This window comes from Podarcis vaucheri (assembly GCF_965113315.1).
Source record: "Podarcis vaucheri genome assembly, chromosome: 1".
NCBI classification, from domain to species: Eukaryota; Metazoa; Chordata; class Lepidosauria; order Squamata; family Lacertidae; genus Podarcis; species Podarcis vaucheri.
The window spans coordinates 62,142,128-62,163,889 of NC_138759.1; the positions used below are offsets into that span (position 1 = coordinate 62,142,128).

At 40.4% G+C, this 21,762-nt stretch overlaps 1 protein-coding gene across 1 annotated transcript in view; it reads left to right on the top strand.

Annotated features, from left to right (window-relative positions):
• PRMT3 (protein arginine methyltransferase 3) overlaps positions 1-21,762 on the top strand; it is a 58,059-nt gene that overhangs the window by 8,777 nt on the left and 27,520 nt on the right. Inside the window, exons 8-11 of the mRNA XM_082237526.1 lie at positions 5,055-5,120; positions 8,706-8,827; positions 10,503-10,602; positions 16,712-16,790. Of these exons, the coding sequence (XP_082093652.1) occupies positions 5,055-5,120; positions 8,706-8,827; positions 10,503-10,602; positions 16,712-16,790 (367 nt within the window). The remainder of the gene's footprint in view (positions 1-5,054; positions 5,121-8,705; positions 8,828-10,502; positions 10,603-16,711; positions 16,791-21,762) is intronic.

Consider the following 21,762-nt stretch of genomic DNA (forward strand, 5'->3'; position numbering starts at 1 on the left):
TTCTCTATAATTGTAATATAGAAAAATCCACGTAGGATTAGGCAGCAGGTGAAACTTGTGGGACGTAATCCCCTGAGACCAGTCAAGTACAACATTCCTTGTTTTCCTAGAGTGGACATGCAAGGGAATTTTTCGTCCAGCTAGTCGAAACTTCCTATTCCTCCCGGCCTGGAGCACCCTTCCTTGCATGTGACTAGTGGGTGGCTGTGACCTTTCCACACCTGGTAAAAGGCCAAGGCATGCTGCCACTCTCTCTCCTCTTTACCATCTTCCTTTTGTCCTGCAAACTTCTGGACTGCTAACTGCAGTCATTAGGTCAACCCACATATGGGGTAAACCTCTTTGTATATGCTTTTAACTTTAAGCTTGCCTTCAGGGATCACACTGTGCTCTGCCTGATCGTGAGTAAATTTTCTTTTTATTGCTTATGAACAAGACTGTGGTGTCTTTATTCTTTTAGGAGGGATTCAAGGGCTCTTACTAGGAAATTGGAACACATTTCAATCTGGACAAGCCAGATTGAATTGCGTATTGTCTTAAGAAACTCGCGTGAGTTTGCAACTAGTTTTCTGCTCCATAAAGGGGAATTCACTCTGCTAAGTAAAGGAACTTGCCTATGCAAGTTAGGAAGGATATTAATAAGCAATATATCCTCTCCTGCCACCCTGAACATTCCCACAAAACTGAAAGCACTTAACATGCTAGGTTCTGTTAAGTCACTAGAACTCTAGATTCTGATCTATGTTATTCTTTGCTCTTATACTACTCAGTTGTATACTACAATGGAAAATATTCCACCTCTTCCTTCTGGGTCTTGTAGATCCCTGCTTACACAGTTCATTTATGTGCAGGGCCTATTGTAGGTTTAGATCTTCAATATATACGAAAAAGATTGGGGTAGTGGAGCCTGTCACTCTCTAGGTGCTGTTGAACTCGATCTTCCATCACTCCCAGTCAACATTGCCCATGGTCAGGGCTGATGAAGAGTGCAGAGCAGCAACATCTGGAGGACCCAGGTTCCCGGCTTATTATTATTGTAGATCAGGGAATGCTTGAAGGCAAGTTAGCATGGGATCAACATTCCAGAAGTCTGAGCTGAGGTTGTCATCGGTATCTGGATGACATGCAGCTCTTTTGCATCTGTCAGTTCCAAGACAGTGAAAGAAGCCCTGAGCAGATGTTTTGGGCACCTTGGAGATAGATGGTGGTAAACAAATGTACAAGACAAAGACATCGTGGGTCAAGAAATCTGCTGATCTGGGTGGTAGAACAGAAGTGATCCTGGACAGGCTTGCGGTCCTCCTAAAGGGCTAACTTACATAACCTGGAAGGCTATTGGATAGACCACCTGTACTCACATACCTGCCCAAGCCTTAAGGCTGGCATCAGAGGCCCCAATATCAGATCCATCGGTGAGAGCTGCTAGGCTGTCCCTGCAACTCTGAAATATCCTTCCTGAGAAACATGTTCAGTACCCTTACTTGCAAGTCTTTGGAAGAGCTCTGAAGTCCTACAGTGGTACCTCAGGTTAAGAATTTAATTCATTCCGGAGGTCCGTTCTTAACCGTAAACTGTTCTTAACCTGAGGTACCACTTTAGCTAATGGGGCCTGCTGCTGTGCTGTTGCCGTGCGATTTCTGTTCTCATCCAGAAGCAAAGTTCTTAACCCGAGGTACTATTTCTGGGTTAGCGGAGTCTGTAACCTGAAGTGTCTGTAACCTGAGGTACCACTGTATTTATTACAGTCTGCATATAGATAACTTTATGTTGCCATCTTTTAAAAACTGTTCAGTTTGGTGTTGAAGTATTAATCTGTTGGTTTATCTAATGGTTATTTTTGCTACTTCCGTTTTGTTTATTATGTTTTAGTGTTTTGTGATCTTACTGGATTTTTAAAAAAATTGACTATACATAATACCTCAAGAACCGCCTCTCCCCATATAAACCTGCCTAAACTCTGTGTTCATCCTCTGAGGCCGTTCTTCATGTGCCTCCTCCATGTGAGGTCCAATAACACGGGAACTGGCCTTTTCTGCAGTGCTCCCCATTTTTGGAATGCTGTTCCCAGGGAGGTTCGCCTGGTGCTTTCATGATATATCGTTATGTGCCAGGCGAAAATGTTCCTCCTCGACCAGCCCTTTGGCTGATTAATATTCTACAGTCTTTTTACATGTGTGTGGGAAGGGGAAGTTATTGTTTTTGTTTAAATTACTTGTGTTTTTATCTTGTGAAAAACCTTGAGATCTTTTGATAAAATGCAGTATATAAATCTAATAAATAATATGTAAACCACCTTTCGAAGATGACTTAGCCTGAAAGGCAATTCAAAATATCCATTCTATATAGCCCTTTATAAGGCTTCTGAGGACTGAGCGTAAGACCTTTTTCATGCAAAGCATGTGGTCTGCCATTGAGCTACAGCCTTTCATGTGCAATTAAGGGGTGATTAAGCTCCACATGGTCTCAGATGTGTTAATTTAGATGTGTTAACTCAGTGTTAATTTTATATATATATCTTGGAGGGGAAAGCAGGATTAAATGTTTATACATGCCTTTTCCATTGTTTGGGAGGGCGGACTTGTTAACACTGGATTTGTCAGACTATCGTTTATATGTTTGAAATGGAAAATATTGCTTATGTTTTAAGCACTTCCCTATTTGTTCTGCACAAGGACCCAGGTTTGCCAGTTTTTTTTGGTGTTGCAGCATTGCAAATAGTCTGTTTTTCTACTTGAATTTGGGCTTTAACATATATAATGGATTCCCTGTCTTTCCCCCTCCCGCTTTTTACTGTGTAGGAATATTATTCCTTCACAGAAGTAGAGGGGGCAGTGGTTGATGAAGGGGGGAAAGAGGAGTTAACAGTGCCCCAAAATAAATGACTAGAGGTTTCATGGGCAGCCGTGCATGTAGTGAAGACAGCAGTTGGAAATCTATTGATTAAGTTCAGGTAGCAAAAAGTAGTGAGGGTGGAAGTCTGAGAGATTCACAGTTGACTGCTCTTGTGACAGACAAAGAGAATTTTAATCTTAGGCAGTCTCACGTAATAGAGTGTCCAAGTAGTTGATGCAAATAAGTAAATAGCTCCTAATCCTCAAAAATGAGCATTAAAAGAGACCCAAATGAATCACTTCACTTCAGATGTTTGCAGTAAGCAATACAGAAATGCTCTGTTTTGTTTTGTTTATAACTTGCACCTTCCACCCAAGTTGAATCCTCAAGATGTCTTACAATCAGTGATACGAAACAATAATTAAACAACAATTTGAAATTGGCAAGGACCATAACTAAGTGGCATAGCTTAGTTATGGGACTGTTTGCACACAGTACCTGGCTTCTGCAGGTTGGACTGGGGAAATGTCTTACCCGGTCCTTGGGGAGCTGCTGCCAGGCAGCATAGACTCTTGAACTAGATTGCCTTATACCAGGTCAGGCAACTGGTCAGTTTTCCAGCAATAGTATAAAGTACATAGCATCAAGAACACCACAATGCGCTATAAAATGCACATTCAACCAAGGTTCTTTTTACTTGCTATCTGCATATGCCCAGTGAGATAGATATCATAGGGCAGTAAGTTCCATAAACCTTGCACTGCTGATGGGAAGGACCAGTTCCACGTTTCCATTCTCTGCATTTCACATGGCACAGAGATGCATAGCATGGCCTTTCCTGATGGCTGCAGCTCTTGACAGCACCTGGGTTCATGCAAGAGGTGGTCCTTTTAGATATCTAAAGCCCTATATAGGGTGTTGGGAACCTGTGGCTCTCCAGATGTTGCGGAACTACAACTTCCATGAGCTCTAGCAACCCTGGCCAATGGTCAGTGATGATGGGAGTTGTAGTTCAGCAACTTTTGGAAGGACAAGAGTTCTCCACACCTGCCATAGAAGATTTGTAACCTAAAGGTTGCTTGTTTTTTCAATATGTTAAAATCTCTATAAACAACCATTTCATGTTGCATTCTCAAATTCTTATTTATAAATTTACAGAAGCTTACAGATATAGTAGTCTAGCTCTAGTTGTTATTTTGCTTTTACAAACTCATGCTCTGGAATATTGGTTGCTGCAGAGAATTGTACTTTCAGCGTTTTAGCATTGCATCCAGTGCTGCAGTGTCCAATTTGTATGCAAGCAAAGGTTCTTGCCTTTTTTTAGCTGTTCTCTGCGCACTTTATACTCCCTTCTCTTCTTTTTTTGACCGCTGTCATAAGGAGCTAAAAATAAAAACCTTTGCTTGGCTGATTGGTTCTCTAGCCATTTGCAGGGATAGTAAAGCATATGGCTTGCTGGCAGTCTTTCTCCCTGCCTACGCATATTAAAAGGAGTGATGTTAGTTGGTTGCAGAGACAAGCTACATAGCCAGATCACGTACCGATGTACTACATCAATTCAGGTGCGCGAACTGGAAAAACACCAGTATATCTCTAGTCACGCTGAGTGGGCACTGGAGGCTTTTTCTGAGCTTGGCATTTTGTAGAGTGACTTGCACAGCTTCTGAGATTCACTTGGCTATGTACCTTTCTTGGTTTATATGCATTTGCTGAAAATAAGATTTCTCCAAGAACAGCATGCTTTGCTACCTAGAGCTGACCAGTGGCCTTATTTACAAATAGAAGCCGTATATTACTTTTCTCGTTTAATATGACTTCAATCATTCATACCCCAGGTACTAATATTCAATAAGATTTGTGTTGGACTGCACTCAAGAAGCAATGTGGGGGAAGATATATATGAACCATACATTAAATATTTCCTTATGAGTAAAAGGGACGGGTTATATCTTGGTACAACAAAACTTCAGTATTTCATTTATACCCACTAACTTTGCCAATGCTGTCATAACAGGGTAGACATGAATTTGCTACTTCCTGATTGATTTATTTTTTAAAAAGGACCGTTAAACATGTCTCTGCTTAGAAAATTCCAAAACTTGGTTTGTTTGTTTTTTAAAAATGGAATACGGTAGGGGACATTGGAAAGGTGACAAAAGCATTTTATTCTACTGTAGTAAACTGTATGTGTGCTCTGAACACATCTTTTTTATTTTAAATAGGATAAAGTACGCACAGAAAGCTATCGTGACTTCATATATCAAAACTCCCACATCTTTAGAGATAAGGTAAGTGGGCGAGCTTTAAAGCTCTTAATGTTCTTGCAGTATGGGACTCTCTGCGGTAATAAAAGCCTCTTGGATTGCATTCTTTCTAGAATTGGGAGACTGATGCTTTGACAGGGCTTTGATTCAATGTACTTGGGTTCTATTACACAGAGAGTATTATTATACTGCTGGAGGGTGCAGAACACTGATAAGAGAAATTGCTGATCAGCATTGTCATTGTTCAGTGTGCTGTCTTTGAGTGTTCATTAATTATGATGGCATCGTTTTGTTAAACCTTTCCTTGTCTACTGTTCTTTAAGTGGCATCTGAAATAGGCCACATATACACTTATTTACAGTAATTCAAGGTAATTTCTAGCCTGTATCTTGCATGATAAAGGCGTCATGGCCATCCCTAAGGAATTGGGTTCTGGAAATAGTTCAGATTCCATTGTTTTCTTACGACTGATACCCACATAAATTAGGCTTTCCTGGGCAGTGTATAAAAATCCATTGTTGCTGTTATCTGTCTTTGCTGGGGACTGTATTCTGCTGTTATATGGTGCTACCAAGGAACAAGGATAAGTGCATGAAAGAGAAGAATGCTCTAAATACGTGGCACAATCTGTTCCCCCTAAACACATACAGCAGGGACCCACTGCTGGGCCTTTTCCATTGTCTCCTTCATTGGCCCTTGGCAGAGCATATATAATGTCAGTGACGTGCCCTCAATGAAACGCCTGTCCATATATTCCATACAGACACATATTGGCACTACACTTCTATGCCCCGGTTAAAATACGTTAAAGAACAGATTCCTGATTCCCCCCCCCCCATAATGCAAGTTAATTTATTTGGGAACATTTCAACAACATATTTATTCTGCGTTCACAGTTTTTGCCTGGCCTTGTTAAGCAACCAGAGTCCTTGGATGGGGAGCAGTTTGTTGTCCTCAGTCTTGTGCTTTGCCTCTTTGAGAAGTCCACTCCTGTCCTCTGCCTCGGAGCTGGAGAGGGAGCAAGGTTCATCCTCATAGTTGTGTGGATTTCTAGTGACAATCTCATGTTTCCTTCTCCAACTGCAAGCATTTTAATTTTGCCAATGTTGTAAAATTGGCAGAAGGAAGTAAGCAGACCAGTTCCAGCAGCCACCCATTCTACTTTATCTGCCACTTCCATAATTAAAAAATATATATACTGAGTAAGTCTGAATATATTTCAGGTGAATTAAGAAACATAGAAGTAGCAGTGCCAGCTATCTTGGGGCTGACCAAAGGTGTGAAGAACAGCTTGCCTACCCATTGGTTTAAGGACTGTCCTTGGGGGGGGGGGCGTTGAGAGAGGGTTTTTTGATACCTGTCAGAACAAAAACCTGGAACAACAGTTTCTCTGTCAAGACCCTGTTGATGTTTTGTCACTGACCCTACATAAATAATGATTAACATTACCATATTTGAGGGTAGCCTTGCATTCAGAAATGTGAGGCTAAATGTTCAGGGATTTCATGCATTTAATAGGATGAAATTGAATGTAATTTTGAACTTTTCAACAACAAACTTCTCCCCAAAGCCAGTCTTTATATACTTGATTGACAGATGACATGGGTTGCTTTACCTTTTACATGGTGATGCATCCAGTTGCAGTATCATTCTCATGATTCTTGAGGCAGTGTATCATCAGCTACCATTAGCTGTTGTAAAAAAACAAACATAAAGGATTGAATGAGATACCGTGCTATACAGTGGTACCTCAGGTTAAGAACTTAATTTGTTCCGGAGGTCCGTTCTTAACCTGAAACTGTTCTTAACCTGAGGTACCACTTTAGCTAATGAGGCCTCCTGCTGCCGCTGCGCCACCGGAGCACGATTTCTGTTCTCATCCTGAAGCAAAGTTCTTAACCTGAGGTACTATTTCTGGGTTAGTGGAAGCTGTAACCTGAAGCGTATGTAACCCGAGGTACCACTGTATATTGATACATGTTGTATTTATATTTATAATGGAGTGTGTAAAGAACAAAGCAGTATATAAGCAAGAAGATAAACTAGCCAGACAGTTAAGAGTGCTGCAGTCATAATACCTAACCTAAATATCTAGGTACTTCTTCAGATCTTTAATCTACACTTGGAAGTTCACTGCTGTAAGCAAACTGCTGCTTTATGCCTAACCCAAATGATCTTCCTCTCTGATTTTTTGTGATTATTAAAAAAAAAAAAAACCTCATCATAGCGTTTGCTATTCAGCTTGGAAATCGCTCTGGTAAAAAAAATCACTGAAGGGTCTATAATGAAAAAAAGCTGACAGGCCTTTAATTACAGACCTGTAAATGGCACCACTGGAATACAGTCAGAGCCCTCCATCAGATGTTGGCAGTCTGAATAATTATCTGGTGGCTGAACACTTGTGTGTCCGGTTATCTGGGCATCTGTCTTGTATTCCCCCCCCCCATGCTCGCCAGCTCAACTTGTTTTCAAATGAATATAGGTGGGTGTTCTGTGGGAGGAATTTAGTGTTGCACTCTTCTAATCGTTTCATCAGCGCAAGCATTTCTCCTTTGCCAGGCAGAACAATCCTCCCTCTCCTACATGTTATTCTGGGGGTTCTTCTGGCTCTCCAGAGCATATTTTGGGGGAGGCACATGGGAGGGAGTAAACCCCATTGCACTAGCAGGAGCCCTTACACTGGTTTCTCCTAATGTGCCAGGTTAGTTGAATTTAGGCCTGTGTATGGACATGCACATACATATGTATTATACATAGTCATGTTAACTCAGTATTGGACCACATATTCTACATAGATGGCTTGAATTTATCATAGGAATGATATGCTTTATTGTACTGTCCCAGTATGTTGGACAAGTAACATTCTTACCTAGCCATTCTTACCTAGCTGCACTGTGGTTCTGGTATTGCTGATTTTGAATGTTTTGGAATTGCAACGAGATTTCAGAGGCACCATAAGTATATTATTTGCCTGGGGGTTGTGTGGGTTCAACCTGTGAGACATTGAGATGTGTTTTTTGAATATTGTTTAATGCCAAGGTGTTCAGATTTCTCAGTATAGCTTGCGACCTGTTTCAATAGCTGCATACGACCTGTGTGGCAGGAAGTGAAGAACCTGTAGATGTCTGAATGTTGGGAGACTAAAATTCCCATTATCCCTGACTGCTGTCCATGCTGGTTGGGGCTGATGGGAGTTGGGAGTCCACTTGGACGAATACAGGTTCTCTATATCTGCTATGAGGTGTACAGTGGATGCTCGGGTTGCGAACGTGATCCGGACGGGAGGCACGTTCGCAACCCGCAGCACCCGCGCTTCTGCACATGCGCAAAGCACGATTTAGCGCTTCTGCGCGAGCGCCAAAACCCGGAAGTAGCCCATTCTGGTACTTCCGGGTTTGACGCGGTGCGCAACCCAAAACTACACAATCTGGAGCGTCTGTAACTCAAGGTATGACTGTATTCTTTGCTCTCCTGAGAATTTAATCCATTGTGTTTCTTATTTACTTTTTACTGGAAACTTGCACACTTTCACAAATAGGATTTGGGGCTCCATACTTGTAGCATTGCCAAGTATTGTCACACTAATTCTTTCTTTCTTTTTTCTGTTAGATTGTCCTGGATGTTGGTTGTGGAACTGGAATCCTTTCCATGTTTGCTGCCAAAGCAGGTGCAAAGAAGGTGATAGGAGTAGACCAATCTGAAATTATCTATCAAGCTATGGACATCATTAGGTAAGAGAATTTTAGAAACTTGAATTCCCTGCGTTAATATTCTTCACTATGTACGCACCCATTTTTGGGTGCCCATCTGCATTTAAGAGTGTAGCACTTTATATTTTTAAGTAACACTAATTGTCCCCTGTACATTGCTTGGCTTACTGGCAAGGGATGCTGTTGCGTAGTTCACTTTCTGTACTGTCAGCAAAGCCTTTATTTAAATTCACCATTAAGTCATGGGCGGCAAATTATGGGATCCAGGGACATGGCCCAATGTTTAGGTGCCTCTAGCGCTCACTCTAGTGCCTTTCCTCACTTAATGAGGAAAGGAAAACAACATTTGCACCTAAAGTGGCAAAACAGCTGCCTTTCACAACATTGCAATTAGACTTCAACCCTGTTTTTTATATTGCTTGTATTCTAAACCCACTTTGGGATATTGTAAAGACCTTGGCAAATAAGCTCATATATGGACATCTGATTGCATGTATTTCTAGCTCTAAAGGTGCAAGATGTAGAAAGTACTACTATTGCAGTTAAGGCAATTAATTTTTTCAGATCCTGTTCAAATTGGTGGGTTTGAGCACATTACATGATGTGTGCAATACCTCTATCATGGAACTGCAGTTTTTACAAAGAGCAGTTATCTAGGCTTATCCTTTTTCCGAGGTGCTGCAGGCAGCTGTTGCATTAAGAAACTGCCATTTGGACTAATTTTTTATTCCTTCATTACGGAGTACAGGAAGACCTTGCTACACTTTGTATCTGAGATAATTATGAAAATACCTGTCAGCGCAACAGTTTTGGAGTTGTTTGATTTGCATGCCATGGTAGGGGCAAAAGTGGGATTAAAAGAACTAATCTTATGACAGTGATGAATGATTTCTAGGAGTACCCAGTGAACAGTTGCTCTAAGGTTACATCTGCTGATCGTAAAATTGTTTCATTTGTCTCTAATTCACATTAAAACAATTTGTAAGAGTCTTGTTACAGACTTTCAGAGTAGCTGTCACAGCCACCTATTTTGAATACATAGTATGCATTCAGAAGATCTTATCTTGGCTTAAGTTGAGATATATGAGTGCACCTTCCATGCCCCCATTGAATCACCACACTTTCCCTATTGTGTTCGTGAGTGAACAAGCCCAGAAGTATTCAATCCATACTGGGAAACTATGGTTAATGGCTTCAGAGCAAGCCATGATATGAAGCCATTGTTAAATTGTTTTCATATCCTGGCTTGTTCCAGGGCTGTTGGCCATGATTTTATTGTTCAAACTGAGGATTTCCTGGAATGTCTGCCTAAGCTGAGAAGTGATTGGCAGTGAAGGTTGGTCAATCCCCATTGATCAGTAATCAGTCACCAGAGGCCAAAGTGCCTTGAGTGCCGCCATGAATATACTTTAATTTACATGGAGGGCAGAGACTGGGTTCATAGTTTTGCATGTACAGTCCCCCTAGGTGCTGTATCATTGTTCACTTCTGCGATGCCCTGTGTCACTGGCTATGTGTAAAATAAATCATTTTGATATCTCACATGGTAAAAAGTCCATTGCTAAATTCCTGAGCATCATTACTGCCGTTTCCCCCCTTATCGTTATTTTGTGGGTCTGTTAGGGTAATGCTATTGTTGGAGCACTTGTGAATCTTGACCAGAAGGCGTGTAACATTCTCAACGTTGTGCTTGCAGACTCAATGGACTGGGAGATACTATTTCTTTGATCAAAGGAAGAATTGAAGAAGTTGATTTGCCCGTTGACAAAGTGGATGTTGTCATATCCGAGTGGATGGTGAGTGCACAAATATGTTCTCTTAGATTTTATCAGCAATACTTGATCTGATTTTAGTGAACTTTGTCACTGTGCGTTTAAATTATATATATTGTCAGATGTTTTGGCATTATGTCTGGATATGCCAAGGGGAGGGCATAACTGTGGAGGCAGTAATGCTTTTGAATGCCAGGAGGCACGAGTACTCTTCTGCTCTTCTCCTGCCTGGTCACTGTGAAATTAGGATGCAGGACCAGATAAGCCACTGGCTTCATCCAGCAAAATAGTCTTATGTTCTTAATGAACAGCCGATATTTTAATTGTCTGTTCATATGTGTTCAGCTTCTACTTATACAAATTAGCCTGAGAAACTGATGCAAATTATGCGTGATTTTGTGTGTGTAAACAATCCAGGAAGTGTGGCTTTGTGGACCCACACACAAATTCATGTTCTAGAGCTTTCTATTAACATGACATGCTGCATTTCCATAACACAATGGGTAATGCAGTGTAAAAGGAACTCTAGAAACCAGGACAGAAGCGCTGTGATTGGGGTGAGATCGATACCAAATTGCATCCATAGTTGTTTCATATAACTTTCTTGTTTGAACAGCCTGGTAATTATAATTGTGATGGCGTATACATCTGGAAAAACTTCTCAGAAATAGAAATAGTTGGTGAGTGTTAGAAAAGAAGTCTTGCTATTTTTATAGATATATTTGGGCATCAGATCTTGCTTCTCTAATGGTATTTCAGCATGGAAATTTGAGACTTGCATAAAGCCAAATATCCTTGGAAAAATAGAGAGACTTGTGGTAGCAGGCAATGTTCTGATCCATTTATTTGAGGAAGATGCTTCTTCAAAACAGTGGAATGAAGTGGTGCATCATAATGAAAAGGTCAGAAGTATTTTTTTGGGGGGGGGGGTGGAGAAGATCTACTTGCTTCCTTCTTCAAACTTAAAAGTGAATGAATGAATAATCACTTGCCAGCAAATGTATTTATGTTTCTTGGATGGCTAGCAGCCCTGTGATGATAAATATTGTAGGCTGATTCCATTTTTCATACCATACATAATTTATGGAAGTCTAATAAAAACCTACGTGACCTACTTTAAAACCTAACATCTTTTGAAGACACTGTGTTGATATACTCCACAGTGTTTTCAAAAGATGTTAGGTTTTAAAGTAGAGCTTTCCTGCAGAAATTTAGGGAATAAGGCTGCTTTTTGAACATAAGATTCTGTGTTGTAACAACATTAGACTGGAATAGACACCTGCTTATGTATTTGATTATTAACTGTTTCACTTCTGTGCTATTCTAGCTTTTCTGTTTTACTTAAATACTCCCATTGCACACTTGTACCTGAATACAAATCCTTTGTTTGCTGGCGAGATCTCAGTGATTGTGTTCAGATGTACTGCTAAATGTTGGTTTAGCGCTATCCTCCTCTCTAGTTCATGCACTCTCTCTACCCTCATGGCTGAGAGGAGAAGTTTGGAAGCTTTTGCTATTACTTTTAGCTAACTACAGCCTGTTACCTCCAAACCAGAAAACGTTGTTTAACACTGTGATTGGTCTCATAACCCATGGTTTGAAGCAGGCTTCTTCAGAAATTGACCACAGTTGGTTTTGAACTTTGTTTTCTGGTTTGAAGGAAGCAACAAGCCATAGCTAAGCAAAATCTGAACTTTTCCAAACTGTACTGGCAAGAGTGCAGGAACCTTGAAAGGAAGAAAGACTTGCATAGCACTAAACTATGGTATAGTTTTTTTGTCTATCTTAGTGCTAACAGAGGTATTTTAATTATCTTAAGTTGCTTGTACTGTATGTGAGAATCTATACAACATGAACTTTTTTGGATGAAATCCTTTCCACAATTATTTGGGAATTAGTCCTGTTGGAAATAGGACTTTTTACACGCAAAGGATTGTACTGTTAAGCAGCTATGTTAGCAAATGAACAATAATGTTAAAAATCTGCTGCTTTTAGAATACATGGCAACAATACTGTTAGGAAAACAGATATGAAATAATTGGGGCTAATATTGTAGCAATAGTTTCAAAGGCTTTACTCGTGCACTAGAATGGCATTTAGAAGCGCTTAGAAGCATGTGTCAGTGTTTACACACAATGCGAATATTTTTGTGCTAGTTGGAAGCTAAGAAATGTGTCTTGGGTATCGTTCATATTGCAGGAGCAGTGGACTATATATCTTAGGTGAGCAGGCTTTGTGAACAAGGCTGCTTTGTATGCAGTCAGAATTGTGCTTCTGTTCCCTCGAGGTACAGAATTTTAAGAGGTAATGCTGTTTTACAGTAATTAGGGTAATTCTACATTCAGTAGTTAACTGAAATGAGAACGGCTGTGCAATATGCTGGTGCTAGTTTTTCAGAACATTCATTTTATCAGTTGAGGGAGATGATTCCATGTGTATGTACACCTGGGAGGAAGCTTTTCAGCACAGGCTTCACATTTCACCCCATGTCTAGATTCCTTAAACATTCCTACTGGAAATAATGAGTGCAGATAGCAGAACAAGCAGAATGCCTTAGGGTAATGGGCTGATTCTACCCCCCCCCCCCCAATTTTTTATCATGCTAGTCTTGAAAGGGGAGACTTTACCTTTGGAAGCATGTTGTAGAATCTAGGACAGTTTGCACCTATGTTTGATGCATCTCTCAGGAGGGCATAGAGTTGGCAGAGTCCATGACTTTTGTCATATTTGAGGTAGACCTCCTCAAGCAAGTTCTCCCATGGCAAAGGGGTAGGCAGTGCCAGGCAGCAACAGGGATGGGCAGTGGCACTTCTCCATCCTCTTGGTACGCCTGACAACGAGAACTACTGTACAAGACATAAGAACATAACCAAAGGGATGCTGGATCAGATGAGGATAACTATCCAGCATCCTATTTCCCATAAAGTGCAAACAGATGCCAGTGGGAAGCCCACAAGGAGAAGGGCAAATAGGGCTCTACCACTGTTACTTCCAGCAACCAAGCATTCAAAAACTTTATACCTCTGGTCCTGGAGGTCCAAATAGCCACCAACTGCATCTTTGTTTCCTCAGGGTGTATGTGGCCTTTGAGGCAGTTGCTGTCTTTTAAGATGGAGATGACTAACCTATCCCTTCAGCTAATAGCCAGGGCAGATGGGAATTAGTTCAACATCATCTGGATGGGCGCAGGACGACCACTCTTGCTTTAAGAGTGGCATATGTTTCCCCCATGGCTTTTGTTATCACTGCAGCATTGTTTCAACTAGGATGGAGGTGGGGAACCTAAAGTTGTTGGACTCCAACTCCCATCAGCCCCAACCCAGTATATCAGTGGTCAGGAATTAAGGGAGTTGGTTTCCAGTAACTACCTAGAGGGCCATGGGTTCCCCATCCCTGAACTTGGAACAGATAAGCAGGAGGAGTAGGTTAAAACTAATTGAAACTGATTTGAACTAAACAGTCCTTGGGATGTGGATTTCTTATATAGACAGTGTTAAAATGATGACCTTCAATATATTTCAGCTTCTGATAATGTCGGGTGTAACCAGTTTCTTTTGAGAGATGTGATTTCTTGTAAATTGTTATAGCCTACTTCAATTTTGCCTATTGTGTCTTTTATGATATGAGCTTTCATTTGAAGCAAGAGGCTTTCCTTCCTTGACAAAAAGACCCCCTCCCAATTCTATTTAAAAGTCAAATTGGGCACAGTAACCTTTTTTCCACCAGCCAGGACAGTCTAATTTGATTTAAATTTTCCTGCTTCTTGATGTAGAACAATTTATAACTACAGGAATACGCCTCAAACAATCCTTTTTATTGCTTACAATAGTGTGCTTCTATAAAGAGAAAATGATTTCCTCTTTTTAGTTCATCTGATTGGATGATATTCTGCTAAGTCATACTTCATAACTTACATCCATAGATTTCATTGGCTCTACTGGAATAGGAATGAGTTGAATATCACCCAGAGTGAACATGTCAATTGCATGCCATGGTTTTGCTGCTCACCTAAGTCATTAATATTCTGCTCACATATCTGTTCAGTACAGAAGCCTTTGCTGTAATTAATTTTGAAGGTGCTAATGCGAGGTTTTTATTTTTTAAAAAATCCTGAACCTTGTCAGTGTAGAATCAGGAGAGTGCCTGAGTATCATAGGAGAAAATGTCAGGTATAATTCTCTTTCCAGATGGCACCCCTACAGGTGAGGCAGCAGCCTGTGAAATTACATTCTAAATTATACCAGAGATGAGCACCACACATAGAGCAATGCATTCAGAGGTTAGTAATAAATGACTTGATTCAATATGAGGGATAGTTTGTTAGTGAGATGCAAGGATGTGATATTTCATGAGAAGTAAAACTTGCAGGACCAAATGCCAGTGAGAGAACACAATGTTTATTGAAAACCAGAATAGCTGTAGTTTGACTCACCTTTTCATACAGCACCTGACAGCATAAAAACATTGTGTTGCAGCCAGTAGTGGTTTTAGGCTAGTGGGTAAAGAAGATCAGTAGGTGATCTGAGAGGCCAAAAATATATGTGGTGGGAGAGCTGGCGGTTCATTACCCCTGCCATAGATTATAACAATAAAAGTCAGAATCAATTAAAAAAAAACCACCCCAAAACAAACAAGCAACAAAAGATCTCTCAATGCAATAGTCATAAACAGTCATTTAACCAATTAAAGATCATTTGCGCTTGTGTACATTCTTGCTGGGTTGGATAAAGTGATGCACATTTGGTCAAAAATCCTAATTTTGCATATATGCTCACATAGTATGAACTGATGGTGACTGACCAGGAATGAGACCTTGGAAATGAAGAGGATAGCTTCATGAAGATTTAGATCTGGATCATTAGGAAAGGGATTGAAAATAAAATAGCCAAGACCAATGCCATTACACAAACCTATGGTGTAAATAAGTTCTGATCACCTCACCTGAAAATCATAGAATAATAGACTTGGCAGGGATCTTGGGGGTCATCTAGTCCAACTCCCTGCAATGCAGGAATCTCAACACGCCATCTCCCATCCAATATAATACCATACCAACTCCTGCTTAGCCTTGCCAATGTGCAAGCAGTTTTATTGCTGCACTGGGTGAGTACTGTAGAGCTGAAAAGGGTTTAAAAAAGGGCAACCAAAATGATCAAGAAGCAGTTTGAATAACTCCCCTACAACATTCGGGGCTCTTTCGTTTAAAGAAAAAATGTTGGGGGGGGGGGAGACACAGGAGACATGATCAGAGGAATTTAAGATGATGCCTGGCATAGAGAAAGTAGATAGGGATAACTTTTTCTTTTTCTCCCATGATCCTACAACTCTGGGACATTCAATGATGCTGATTATCTGAATATTCAGTGTATAGTGAAACTATGGAGTTTGCTTCCACGAGAGGCGGTGGTTGCCCAATGGCTTTAAAAGAGGATTAGACAAATTCATGCCTACTAATGGCTGTGTTCCGTCTCCACTTTTAGAGCCGCTATGCCTCTGAATGCTAGCTCAGTTGTCGGGAATAACTTGTGGGAAGAGCACCGTTGCACCCAGGTCCTGCTTCCAGGCTTCCCACAGGCGATCTGGTTGGCCACTGTAAGAACAGAATGCTGGACTAGATGAGCCTTTGGTCTCATCCAGCAGGGCTGTTCTTACACTAGCTGAGGGCTAGTGTTTCCTCTATGTAGCAGGTAATACTTTCTGACAGCATAAACATTGTGCACACTCACAGTCCTCTGACTTGCCACTTTGGGGGGAACAAGAGGAACATATACTGAGCCTCTGTTCTGCAAAGGCAGGTAATCTCTTCAGAGACCTACAATTTTATTGCAGTTTGGAATGTGGATGGGGAAACCTACACTAATGGCAATAGTAGTGGGAATTTATTTCACAACACTGTGTATTGCACAGCACTAACTGTTAAAGCGCTTCTGGAAGTAATTGTTAAATTACAGCAGGCATCTGCAATAGAGTGGAGAACAGAATAACTTTCAAAGGGTCCTCCAGTACTTGTGCTTTGAAAAACAAATTTTAAACTGAAAAATGTATTCAAACATGGAACCTGATTAAATTGATATGTAGCATTATCTCCTTTTCATTGTGGTGCTTTTTTCTCTCCTTCCTCTCATTTTCCCAGGGCTATTTCCTTCTCTTTGAGTCAATGCTGGATTCTGTCATTTATGCAAGGGACAAGTACCTGGCAAAAGGAGGCTCAGGTTAGTTCTAGAATTCTAATAAATAATCAAGCTCTGGGGAAACCTAAAAGATTTAGATTCTGCTATGCATGACTAAGAAAGTTCTTACCTGCGATGAAAAATGTTTCCATTAGTGGAAGCTCCAAGGCATTCATCTCATAGTATGGGTAATACAAAAGCATTAATGGGATACTTGGGCCTTAAACGAAATAGCGTTTTCAAGAGCACTTTGACTTCTTCAAGATATTGAAGTATAAACCTTGAAAGTTTATCTTTAAAAATCAGTAAATAGTACGGCAATAAGGTATTCAGAAACGTGAGCATTGAAATAGCTGCATTTATCTAACTCAGTGGGGTAGCTGACTAATCTGGCTAATTTCTGAGCATGTAATGTTAAACCCTGGTTTAGCACTCCTCCCATACATTTGGGAGGAGGAGTTTGGCAGTGTTTGTTTCACTTTTACTGAAGCTTGGCTTGTGATTGTCTGAAGCAGTATACCTCTGAATACCAGTTGTGGGTAGGGAGAGCTCTGTTGCACAAAGTGCTGGACTAGAAGAAACTTTGGCCTGATCCAGCCTGGTTTTATTGCAAAAACCAACTCTAGTAACTTCAAACCATGGTTTATGAAGCTGCCATGTTAAATTTGCCAGAGTTCATTCTAAACTAGGATCCCTGGTTCAAGCATAACAAGTGAAACTAAACTCATACAAAGCCTAGTCTTCCGAACACGTGAGAGAGTGTGTCAGGAGTATAATGTATGCAATCTCTATACTTAGGTTGTGCTCATAGCAGCTCATCCACAGGACACTAAACTGTGCTTTTGGCATTGCATGTAGATGCAGCTACTGTATGACTATAGAAGCCCACTTTGCCCTTGAAAGGATGACACCATTTACCATGTTGACTAGTTGCCTGGGTTAAGAAAGAATTAGAGGAGTACTAGGGATCTCATGCCTGGTAATCTGCTTTGGTTATCTTTTCCATTCATAAAACCGTCTTGTGTGCCTTAAAAGTGCCACATAATACTCTTGTTGCTCTTGCTGTGAGAGGCTAACACTGTGACCCCTCTGGAAGTTCACTTGTTTGAATAAAGACCCGATTTTCCTTCTGTGGTGTATTCAAGGAAGTGGGAACCAGAGAAGATTGTATGATGTGGTGTTGCTGTTTTATGTATCTCTTTAATTCTGGGTTTGTGTTTACCTTTTCATGCCACCCTGGAAATGGAAAGATGAATTAATACATACGTATGCAGGGTTTTTGTTCTAAATTGCACATTGCTACAGAATCACCTGCCGTAGTCATATAATAAATTTGATAAATTATAGAAACCTAGGCATGCCATTCCATATCAATAGTAGTCTATGGGTGTTCTAATATATTTCTTCCCTTCTAATTTTTAGAGTCCCATGCATTCATCACATTTTATTTTACACTAGTCCTTTTTCAGTGCCTAATACGCAGGCTTTTATGAAATTGAAATCTGAGTATATTTTAGATTTTGTTCTTTTTTCCTGTACACTTCTCTAGAACTCCAAAAAACTTTGTTGGAAAACCAGTCTCTGTATTAATGATAAAAAGTGATCAACATTGGCAGTGCTTGTTTCATACTGCAAAACCACTGGCTAGCTTTCTCTTCCTAGTTTATCTATAGAAACAGTTCAAAACAAGCTGAAATTCTGACCTGTGAGTTTCTCCTTTGAAATACCTACATTCTCTACTGCTGTTTCAGCTGTTCTTCTCCATGACTAGGTCAAGGACTCAGGCAGAATTTTATGCCCTTTCAAGTTGGAGCAAACACCTGTTTGTGTTGTTTCCTGGTGGGAAATTGGTTTCGTATTAGAGACCTAATAAGCACTTAGATGGGACGTGGGTGGCACTGTGGGTTAAACCACAGAGCCTAGGACTTGCCAATCAGAAGGTTGGCGGTTCGAATCCCCACAACGGGGTGAGCTCCCGTTGCTCAGTCCCTGCTCCTGCCAACCTAGCAGTTCAAAAGCACGTCAAAGTGCAAGTAGATAAATAGGTATCGCTCCGGCGGGAAGGTAAACGCCGTTTCCGTGCACTGCTCTGGTTTGCCAGAAGCGGCTTAGTCATGCTGGCCACATGACCCGGAAGCTGTATGCCGGCTCCCTCAGCCAATAAAGCGAGATGAGCGCCACAACCTCAGAGTCGGCCACGACTGGACCTAATGGTCAGGGATCCCTTTACCTTTTTAAGCACTTGGATATAGTTTGGCCCAAACCAAAACCCGCTTCATATGTATTTTCATTCCTTCTTCCTGCTTACAGAGTTAGATTGTGGAACATCTAATTCTGACTTTCTGCAATAGGAATTGTTGAGTCATCTGTGCTCACTGATCCACCTACTAGCAATATGCACAGCTGGATGGCTTAATTATAAATGGTGCTTAGCCAGGGGAAATATTTTCAAGGCAGACTGCAGCATTTAAAGCATCCTCGGAATTTGGACCTTTGCCCATCTTGTAGAATCATAGAATCATAGAGTTGGAAGAGACCACAAGGGCCATCGAGTCCAACCCCCATTATAAAGCTGCCAAATATTGCTGCTTCATGTTTTATATTTGGCATGTCTCTGTCCAAAATAACAAAAGAGTTGCTCTTTTACTCTACTGTCAAACCATGGGAAATATTAGTGGGGAAAGCACTGTGTCTGTAAGTAAGCACAGAGGGGAAATAGTAATTTGAGTTGCTTGAGAGAAACACGGATGGTACAACAGGTTGAAGTTCAATAAAATTGAATTATTTTCTACAGCCTGCTTGCTTTTCCTCTTGGGTGAATATATAGTTTGAATATATAGTTTTGCAGAACCTGAAGAAAACAATCCTTACTCAAGTTGCAAATGGTACAGCTGTGCATTTTTAAGTTTTTCCATCTCCAGTTCTTAGCACTAAGCACTAAGACATTGCAGCCAGGAAATTAACATATTGTCTAAGACAGGATTAGGTAACTGGCAGCTTAAGAAGCAAATCTGGCATTTTGTAGTAGTGGTGTCATTTCACAGCCCCAATGGGCTGTTCCTGTTTGTCTGTCAGTGGAGCTGTAGGAGGAGGAGGTGGTAGACATCAAGTTGCATTCACAGAGGACTTCGATTGAGTGGGTGCTGCTGTTCTATGTGTCCTCTCTCTGTTCTACTTTTCAAGCAAGCAAGTGATAAGTATAGCTTTAGGGAGGGGAATATTGCTGGGCCAGCATAATGAAGGTTATCTCTGTCCCCTTCTTCGTAGTTAGCTGCCAATGCAGTGTAGAATGATGTAAATTGGTTGGTAAGAACTATTTTCCCTCTTCTAGTGAGCTGAAAAACTGTTGGTTTTTCTGTTCAGTAGAAATCTAAGAATAGTGGAATGGATGAGAATTTACTACCATGGATTCACTTGACATAGGAGCTGTCTCTTTTGAGTATAGTCTGGGTATTACTGATTGTCTGGCAGGTTATTTGTGAGCTGTTATTGATATAGGTTAATTAGAAATGATATTGCCGATGTCTCAGTATTTGATGCAACAAATTTTATGACTGCATTTTTGGATTATACAAATGCTTGTGATGCATAGTGTGATATGAGTCAACAGAATTTCTATACATGGAATTAATAGATTTAATAGAATTTGTTAGAGATGTCAAAAAACAGGAAAGAAGGCCTGTTGGTTTATAGTAAAGCAGGACTTCCAAGAAATCCATTATCCTAAGTTACTAAGAAAGCGGTTGACTGGTTTTAGGAAGTCACTTGAGTTGAAGTAGTTTCCTGTAGCGAAGAGGGAAATGGTAGCAGATCTTTGGGAAAGGATAAGTAAATACACTATGGATTGATAATGTAATAGATGCGTAATATCCCAGTACTTTTGAACCAGTGGCTTGAACTGAATACTAATGTTGACATAAAAAAATCAAATGACATTCAGGTATAGCTAGAAAACAGTTATTCGCTGCCAGACCTTCAATTTTATTATGTGGCGGTTTGTTTGTGTTGGCTAAGGAAATGGATTGTATTGAAAAATGGTCACATTTTCGATCTGGAAGGCCATGATATTAAATTCAGCAGGCATGCATGTCTTTGGTATGGGAAAGCTAAAATCTATAAGAGTTATGTGGAAGGAATTTGTACAGAGTGGGGAAAATATTAAAACCTGTTAGAAGGAAAAACACTCCTATGGTTATTGCCAACTGAAGCAATTACAATCAAGAGCATCAACATGGATGGACAGTGGGCATCCTATAGATACTTGCTAGATTTCACAGGGAATGAAACCAGATTGAAACCTATGGAAGAACTAAGGAGCCATGTTACTGATTGGTTACAGTAGTATCAACTTTATATGTTTAAATTAGATAAGAAAAAAAATTTTAGACCAAAGCTCACAATTTGAAAGAGTTATTGCAGAATTAGGAAAAACTATTCTCTAAAATGTACAAACTTTTATTGGAATGGGAAACAAAAGACGAGCTGGTTAAAGCCTCAATGACCCACTGGGCAATTGATATAGGGTATAATATAGAACTAAACCTCTGGAAGAATCTTTGGCAGAAAGAGTTGAAATTCACAGCATGCTATATGTTGAAAGAGAACTACAAGAAAATGATTCATAGATGGTATCCAACCACAAGTAGACTAGCTAATATGTATAAATTGGAATCAGATTTGTGTTGGAAATGTAAAGAAATAGAAGGAACTTTTTTACATATGTGGTGGGCATGCAAAATAAGAATATTGGGAAATGATATATAATGAGATCAGGGAAAATGTTTAAAACAAGGTTTCCCCCAAAACCAGAGACATTCTTGTTAGGAATGGTGCAGACAGAGGTGCCCAGGTCTCAGAAAAACTTAGTTATATATGCAGCAATGGTGGCTCAGATCCTTTTAGTCCCAAAATGGAAGGTGAGGGAGGTTCCTAGTAAGAAAGATTGGCAACTTTAGATGTTAGAATATGCAGAGTTATCAAGTCTAACAAGTGAAATAAGGGAGCAAGAAGAACA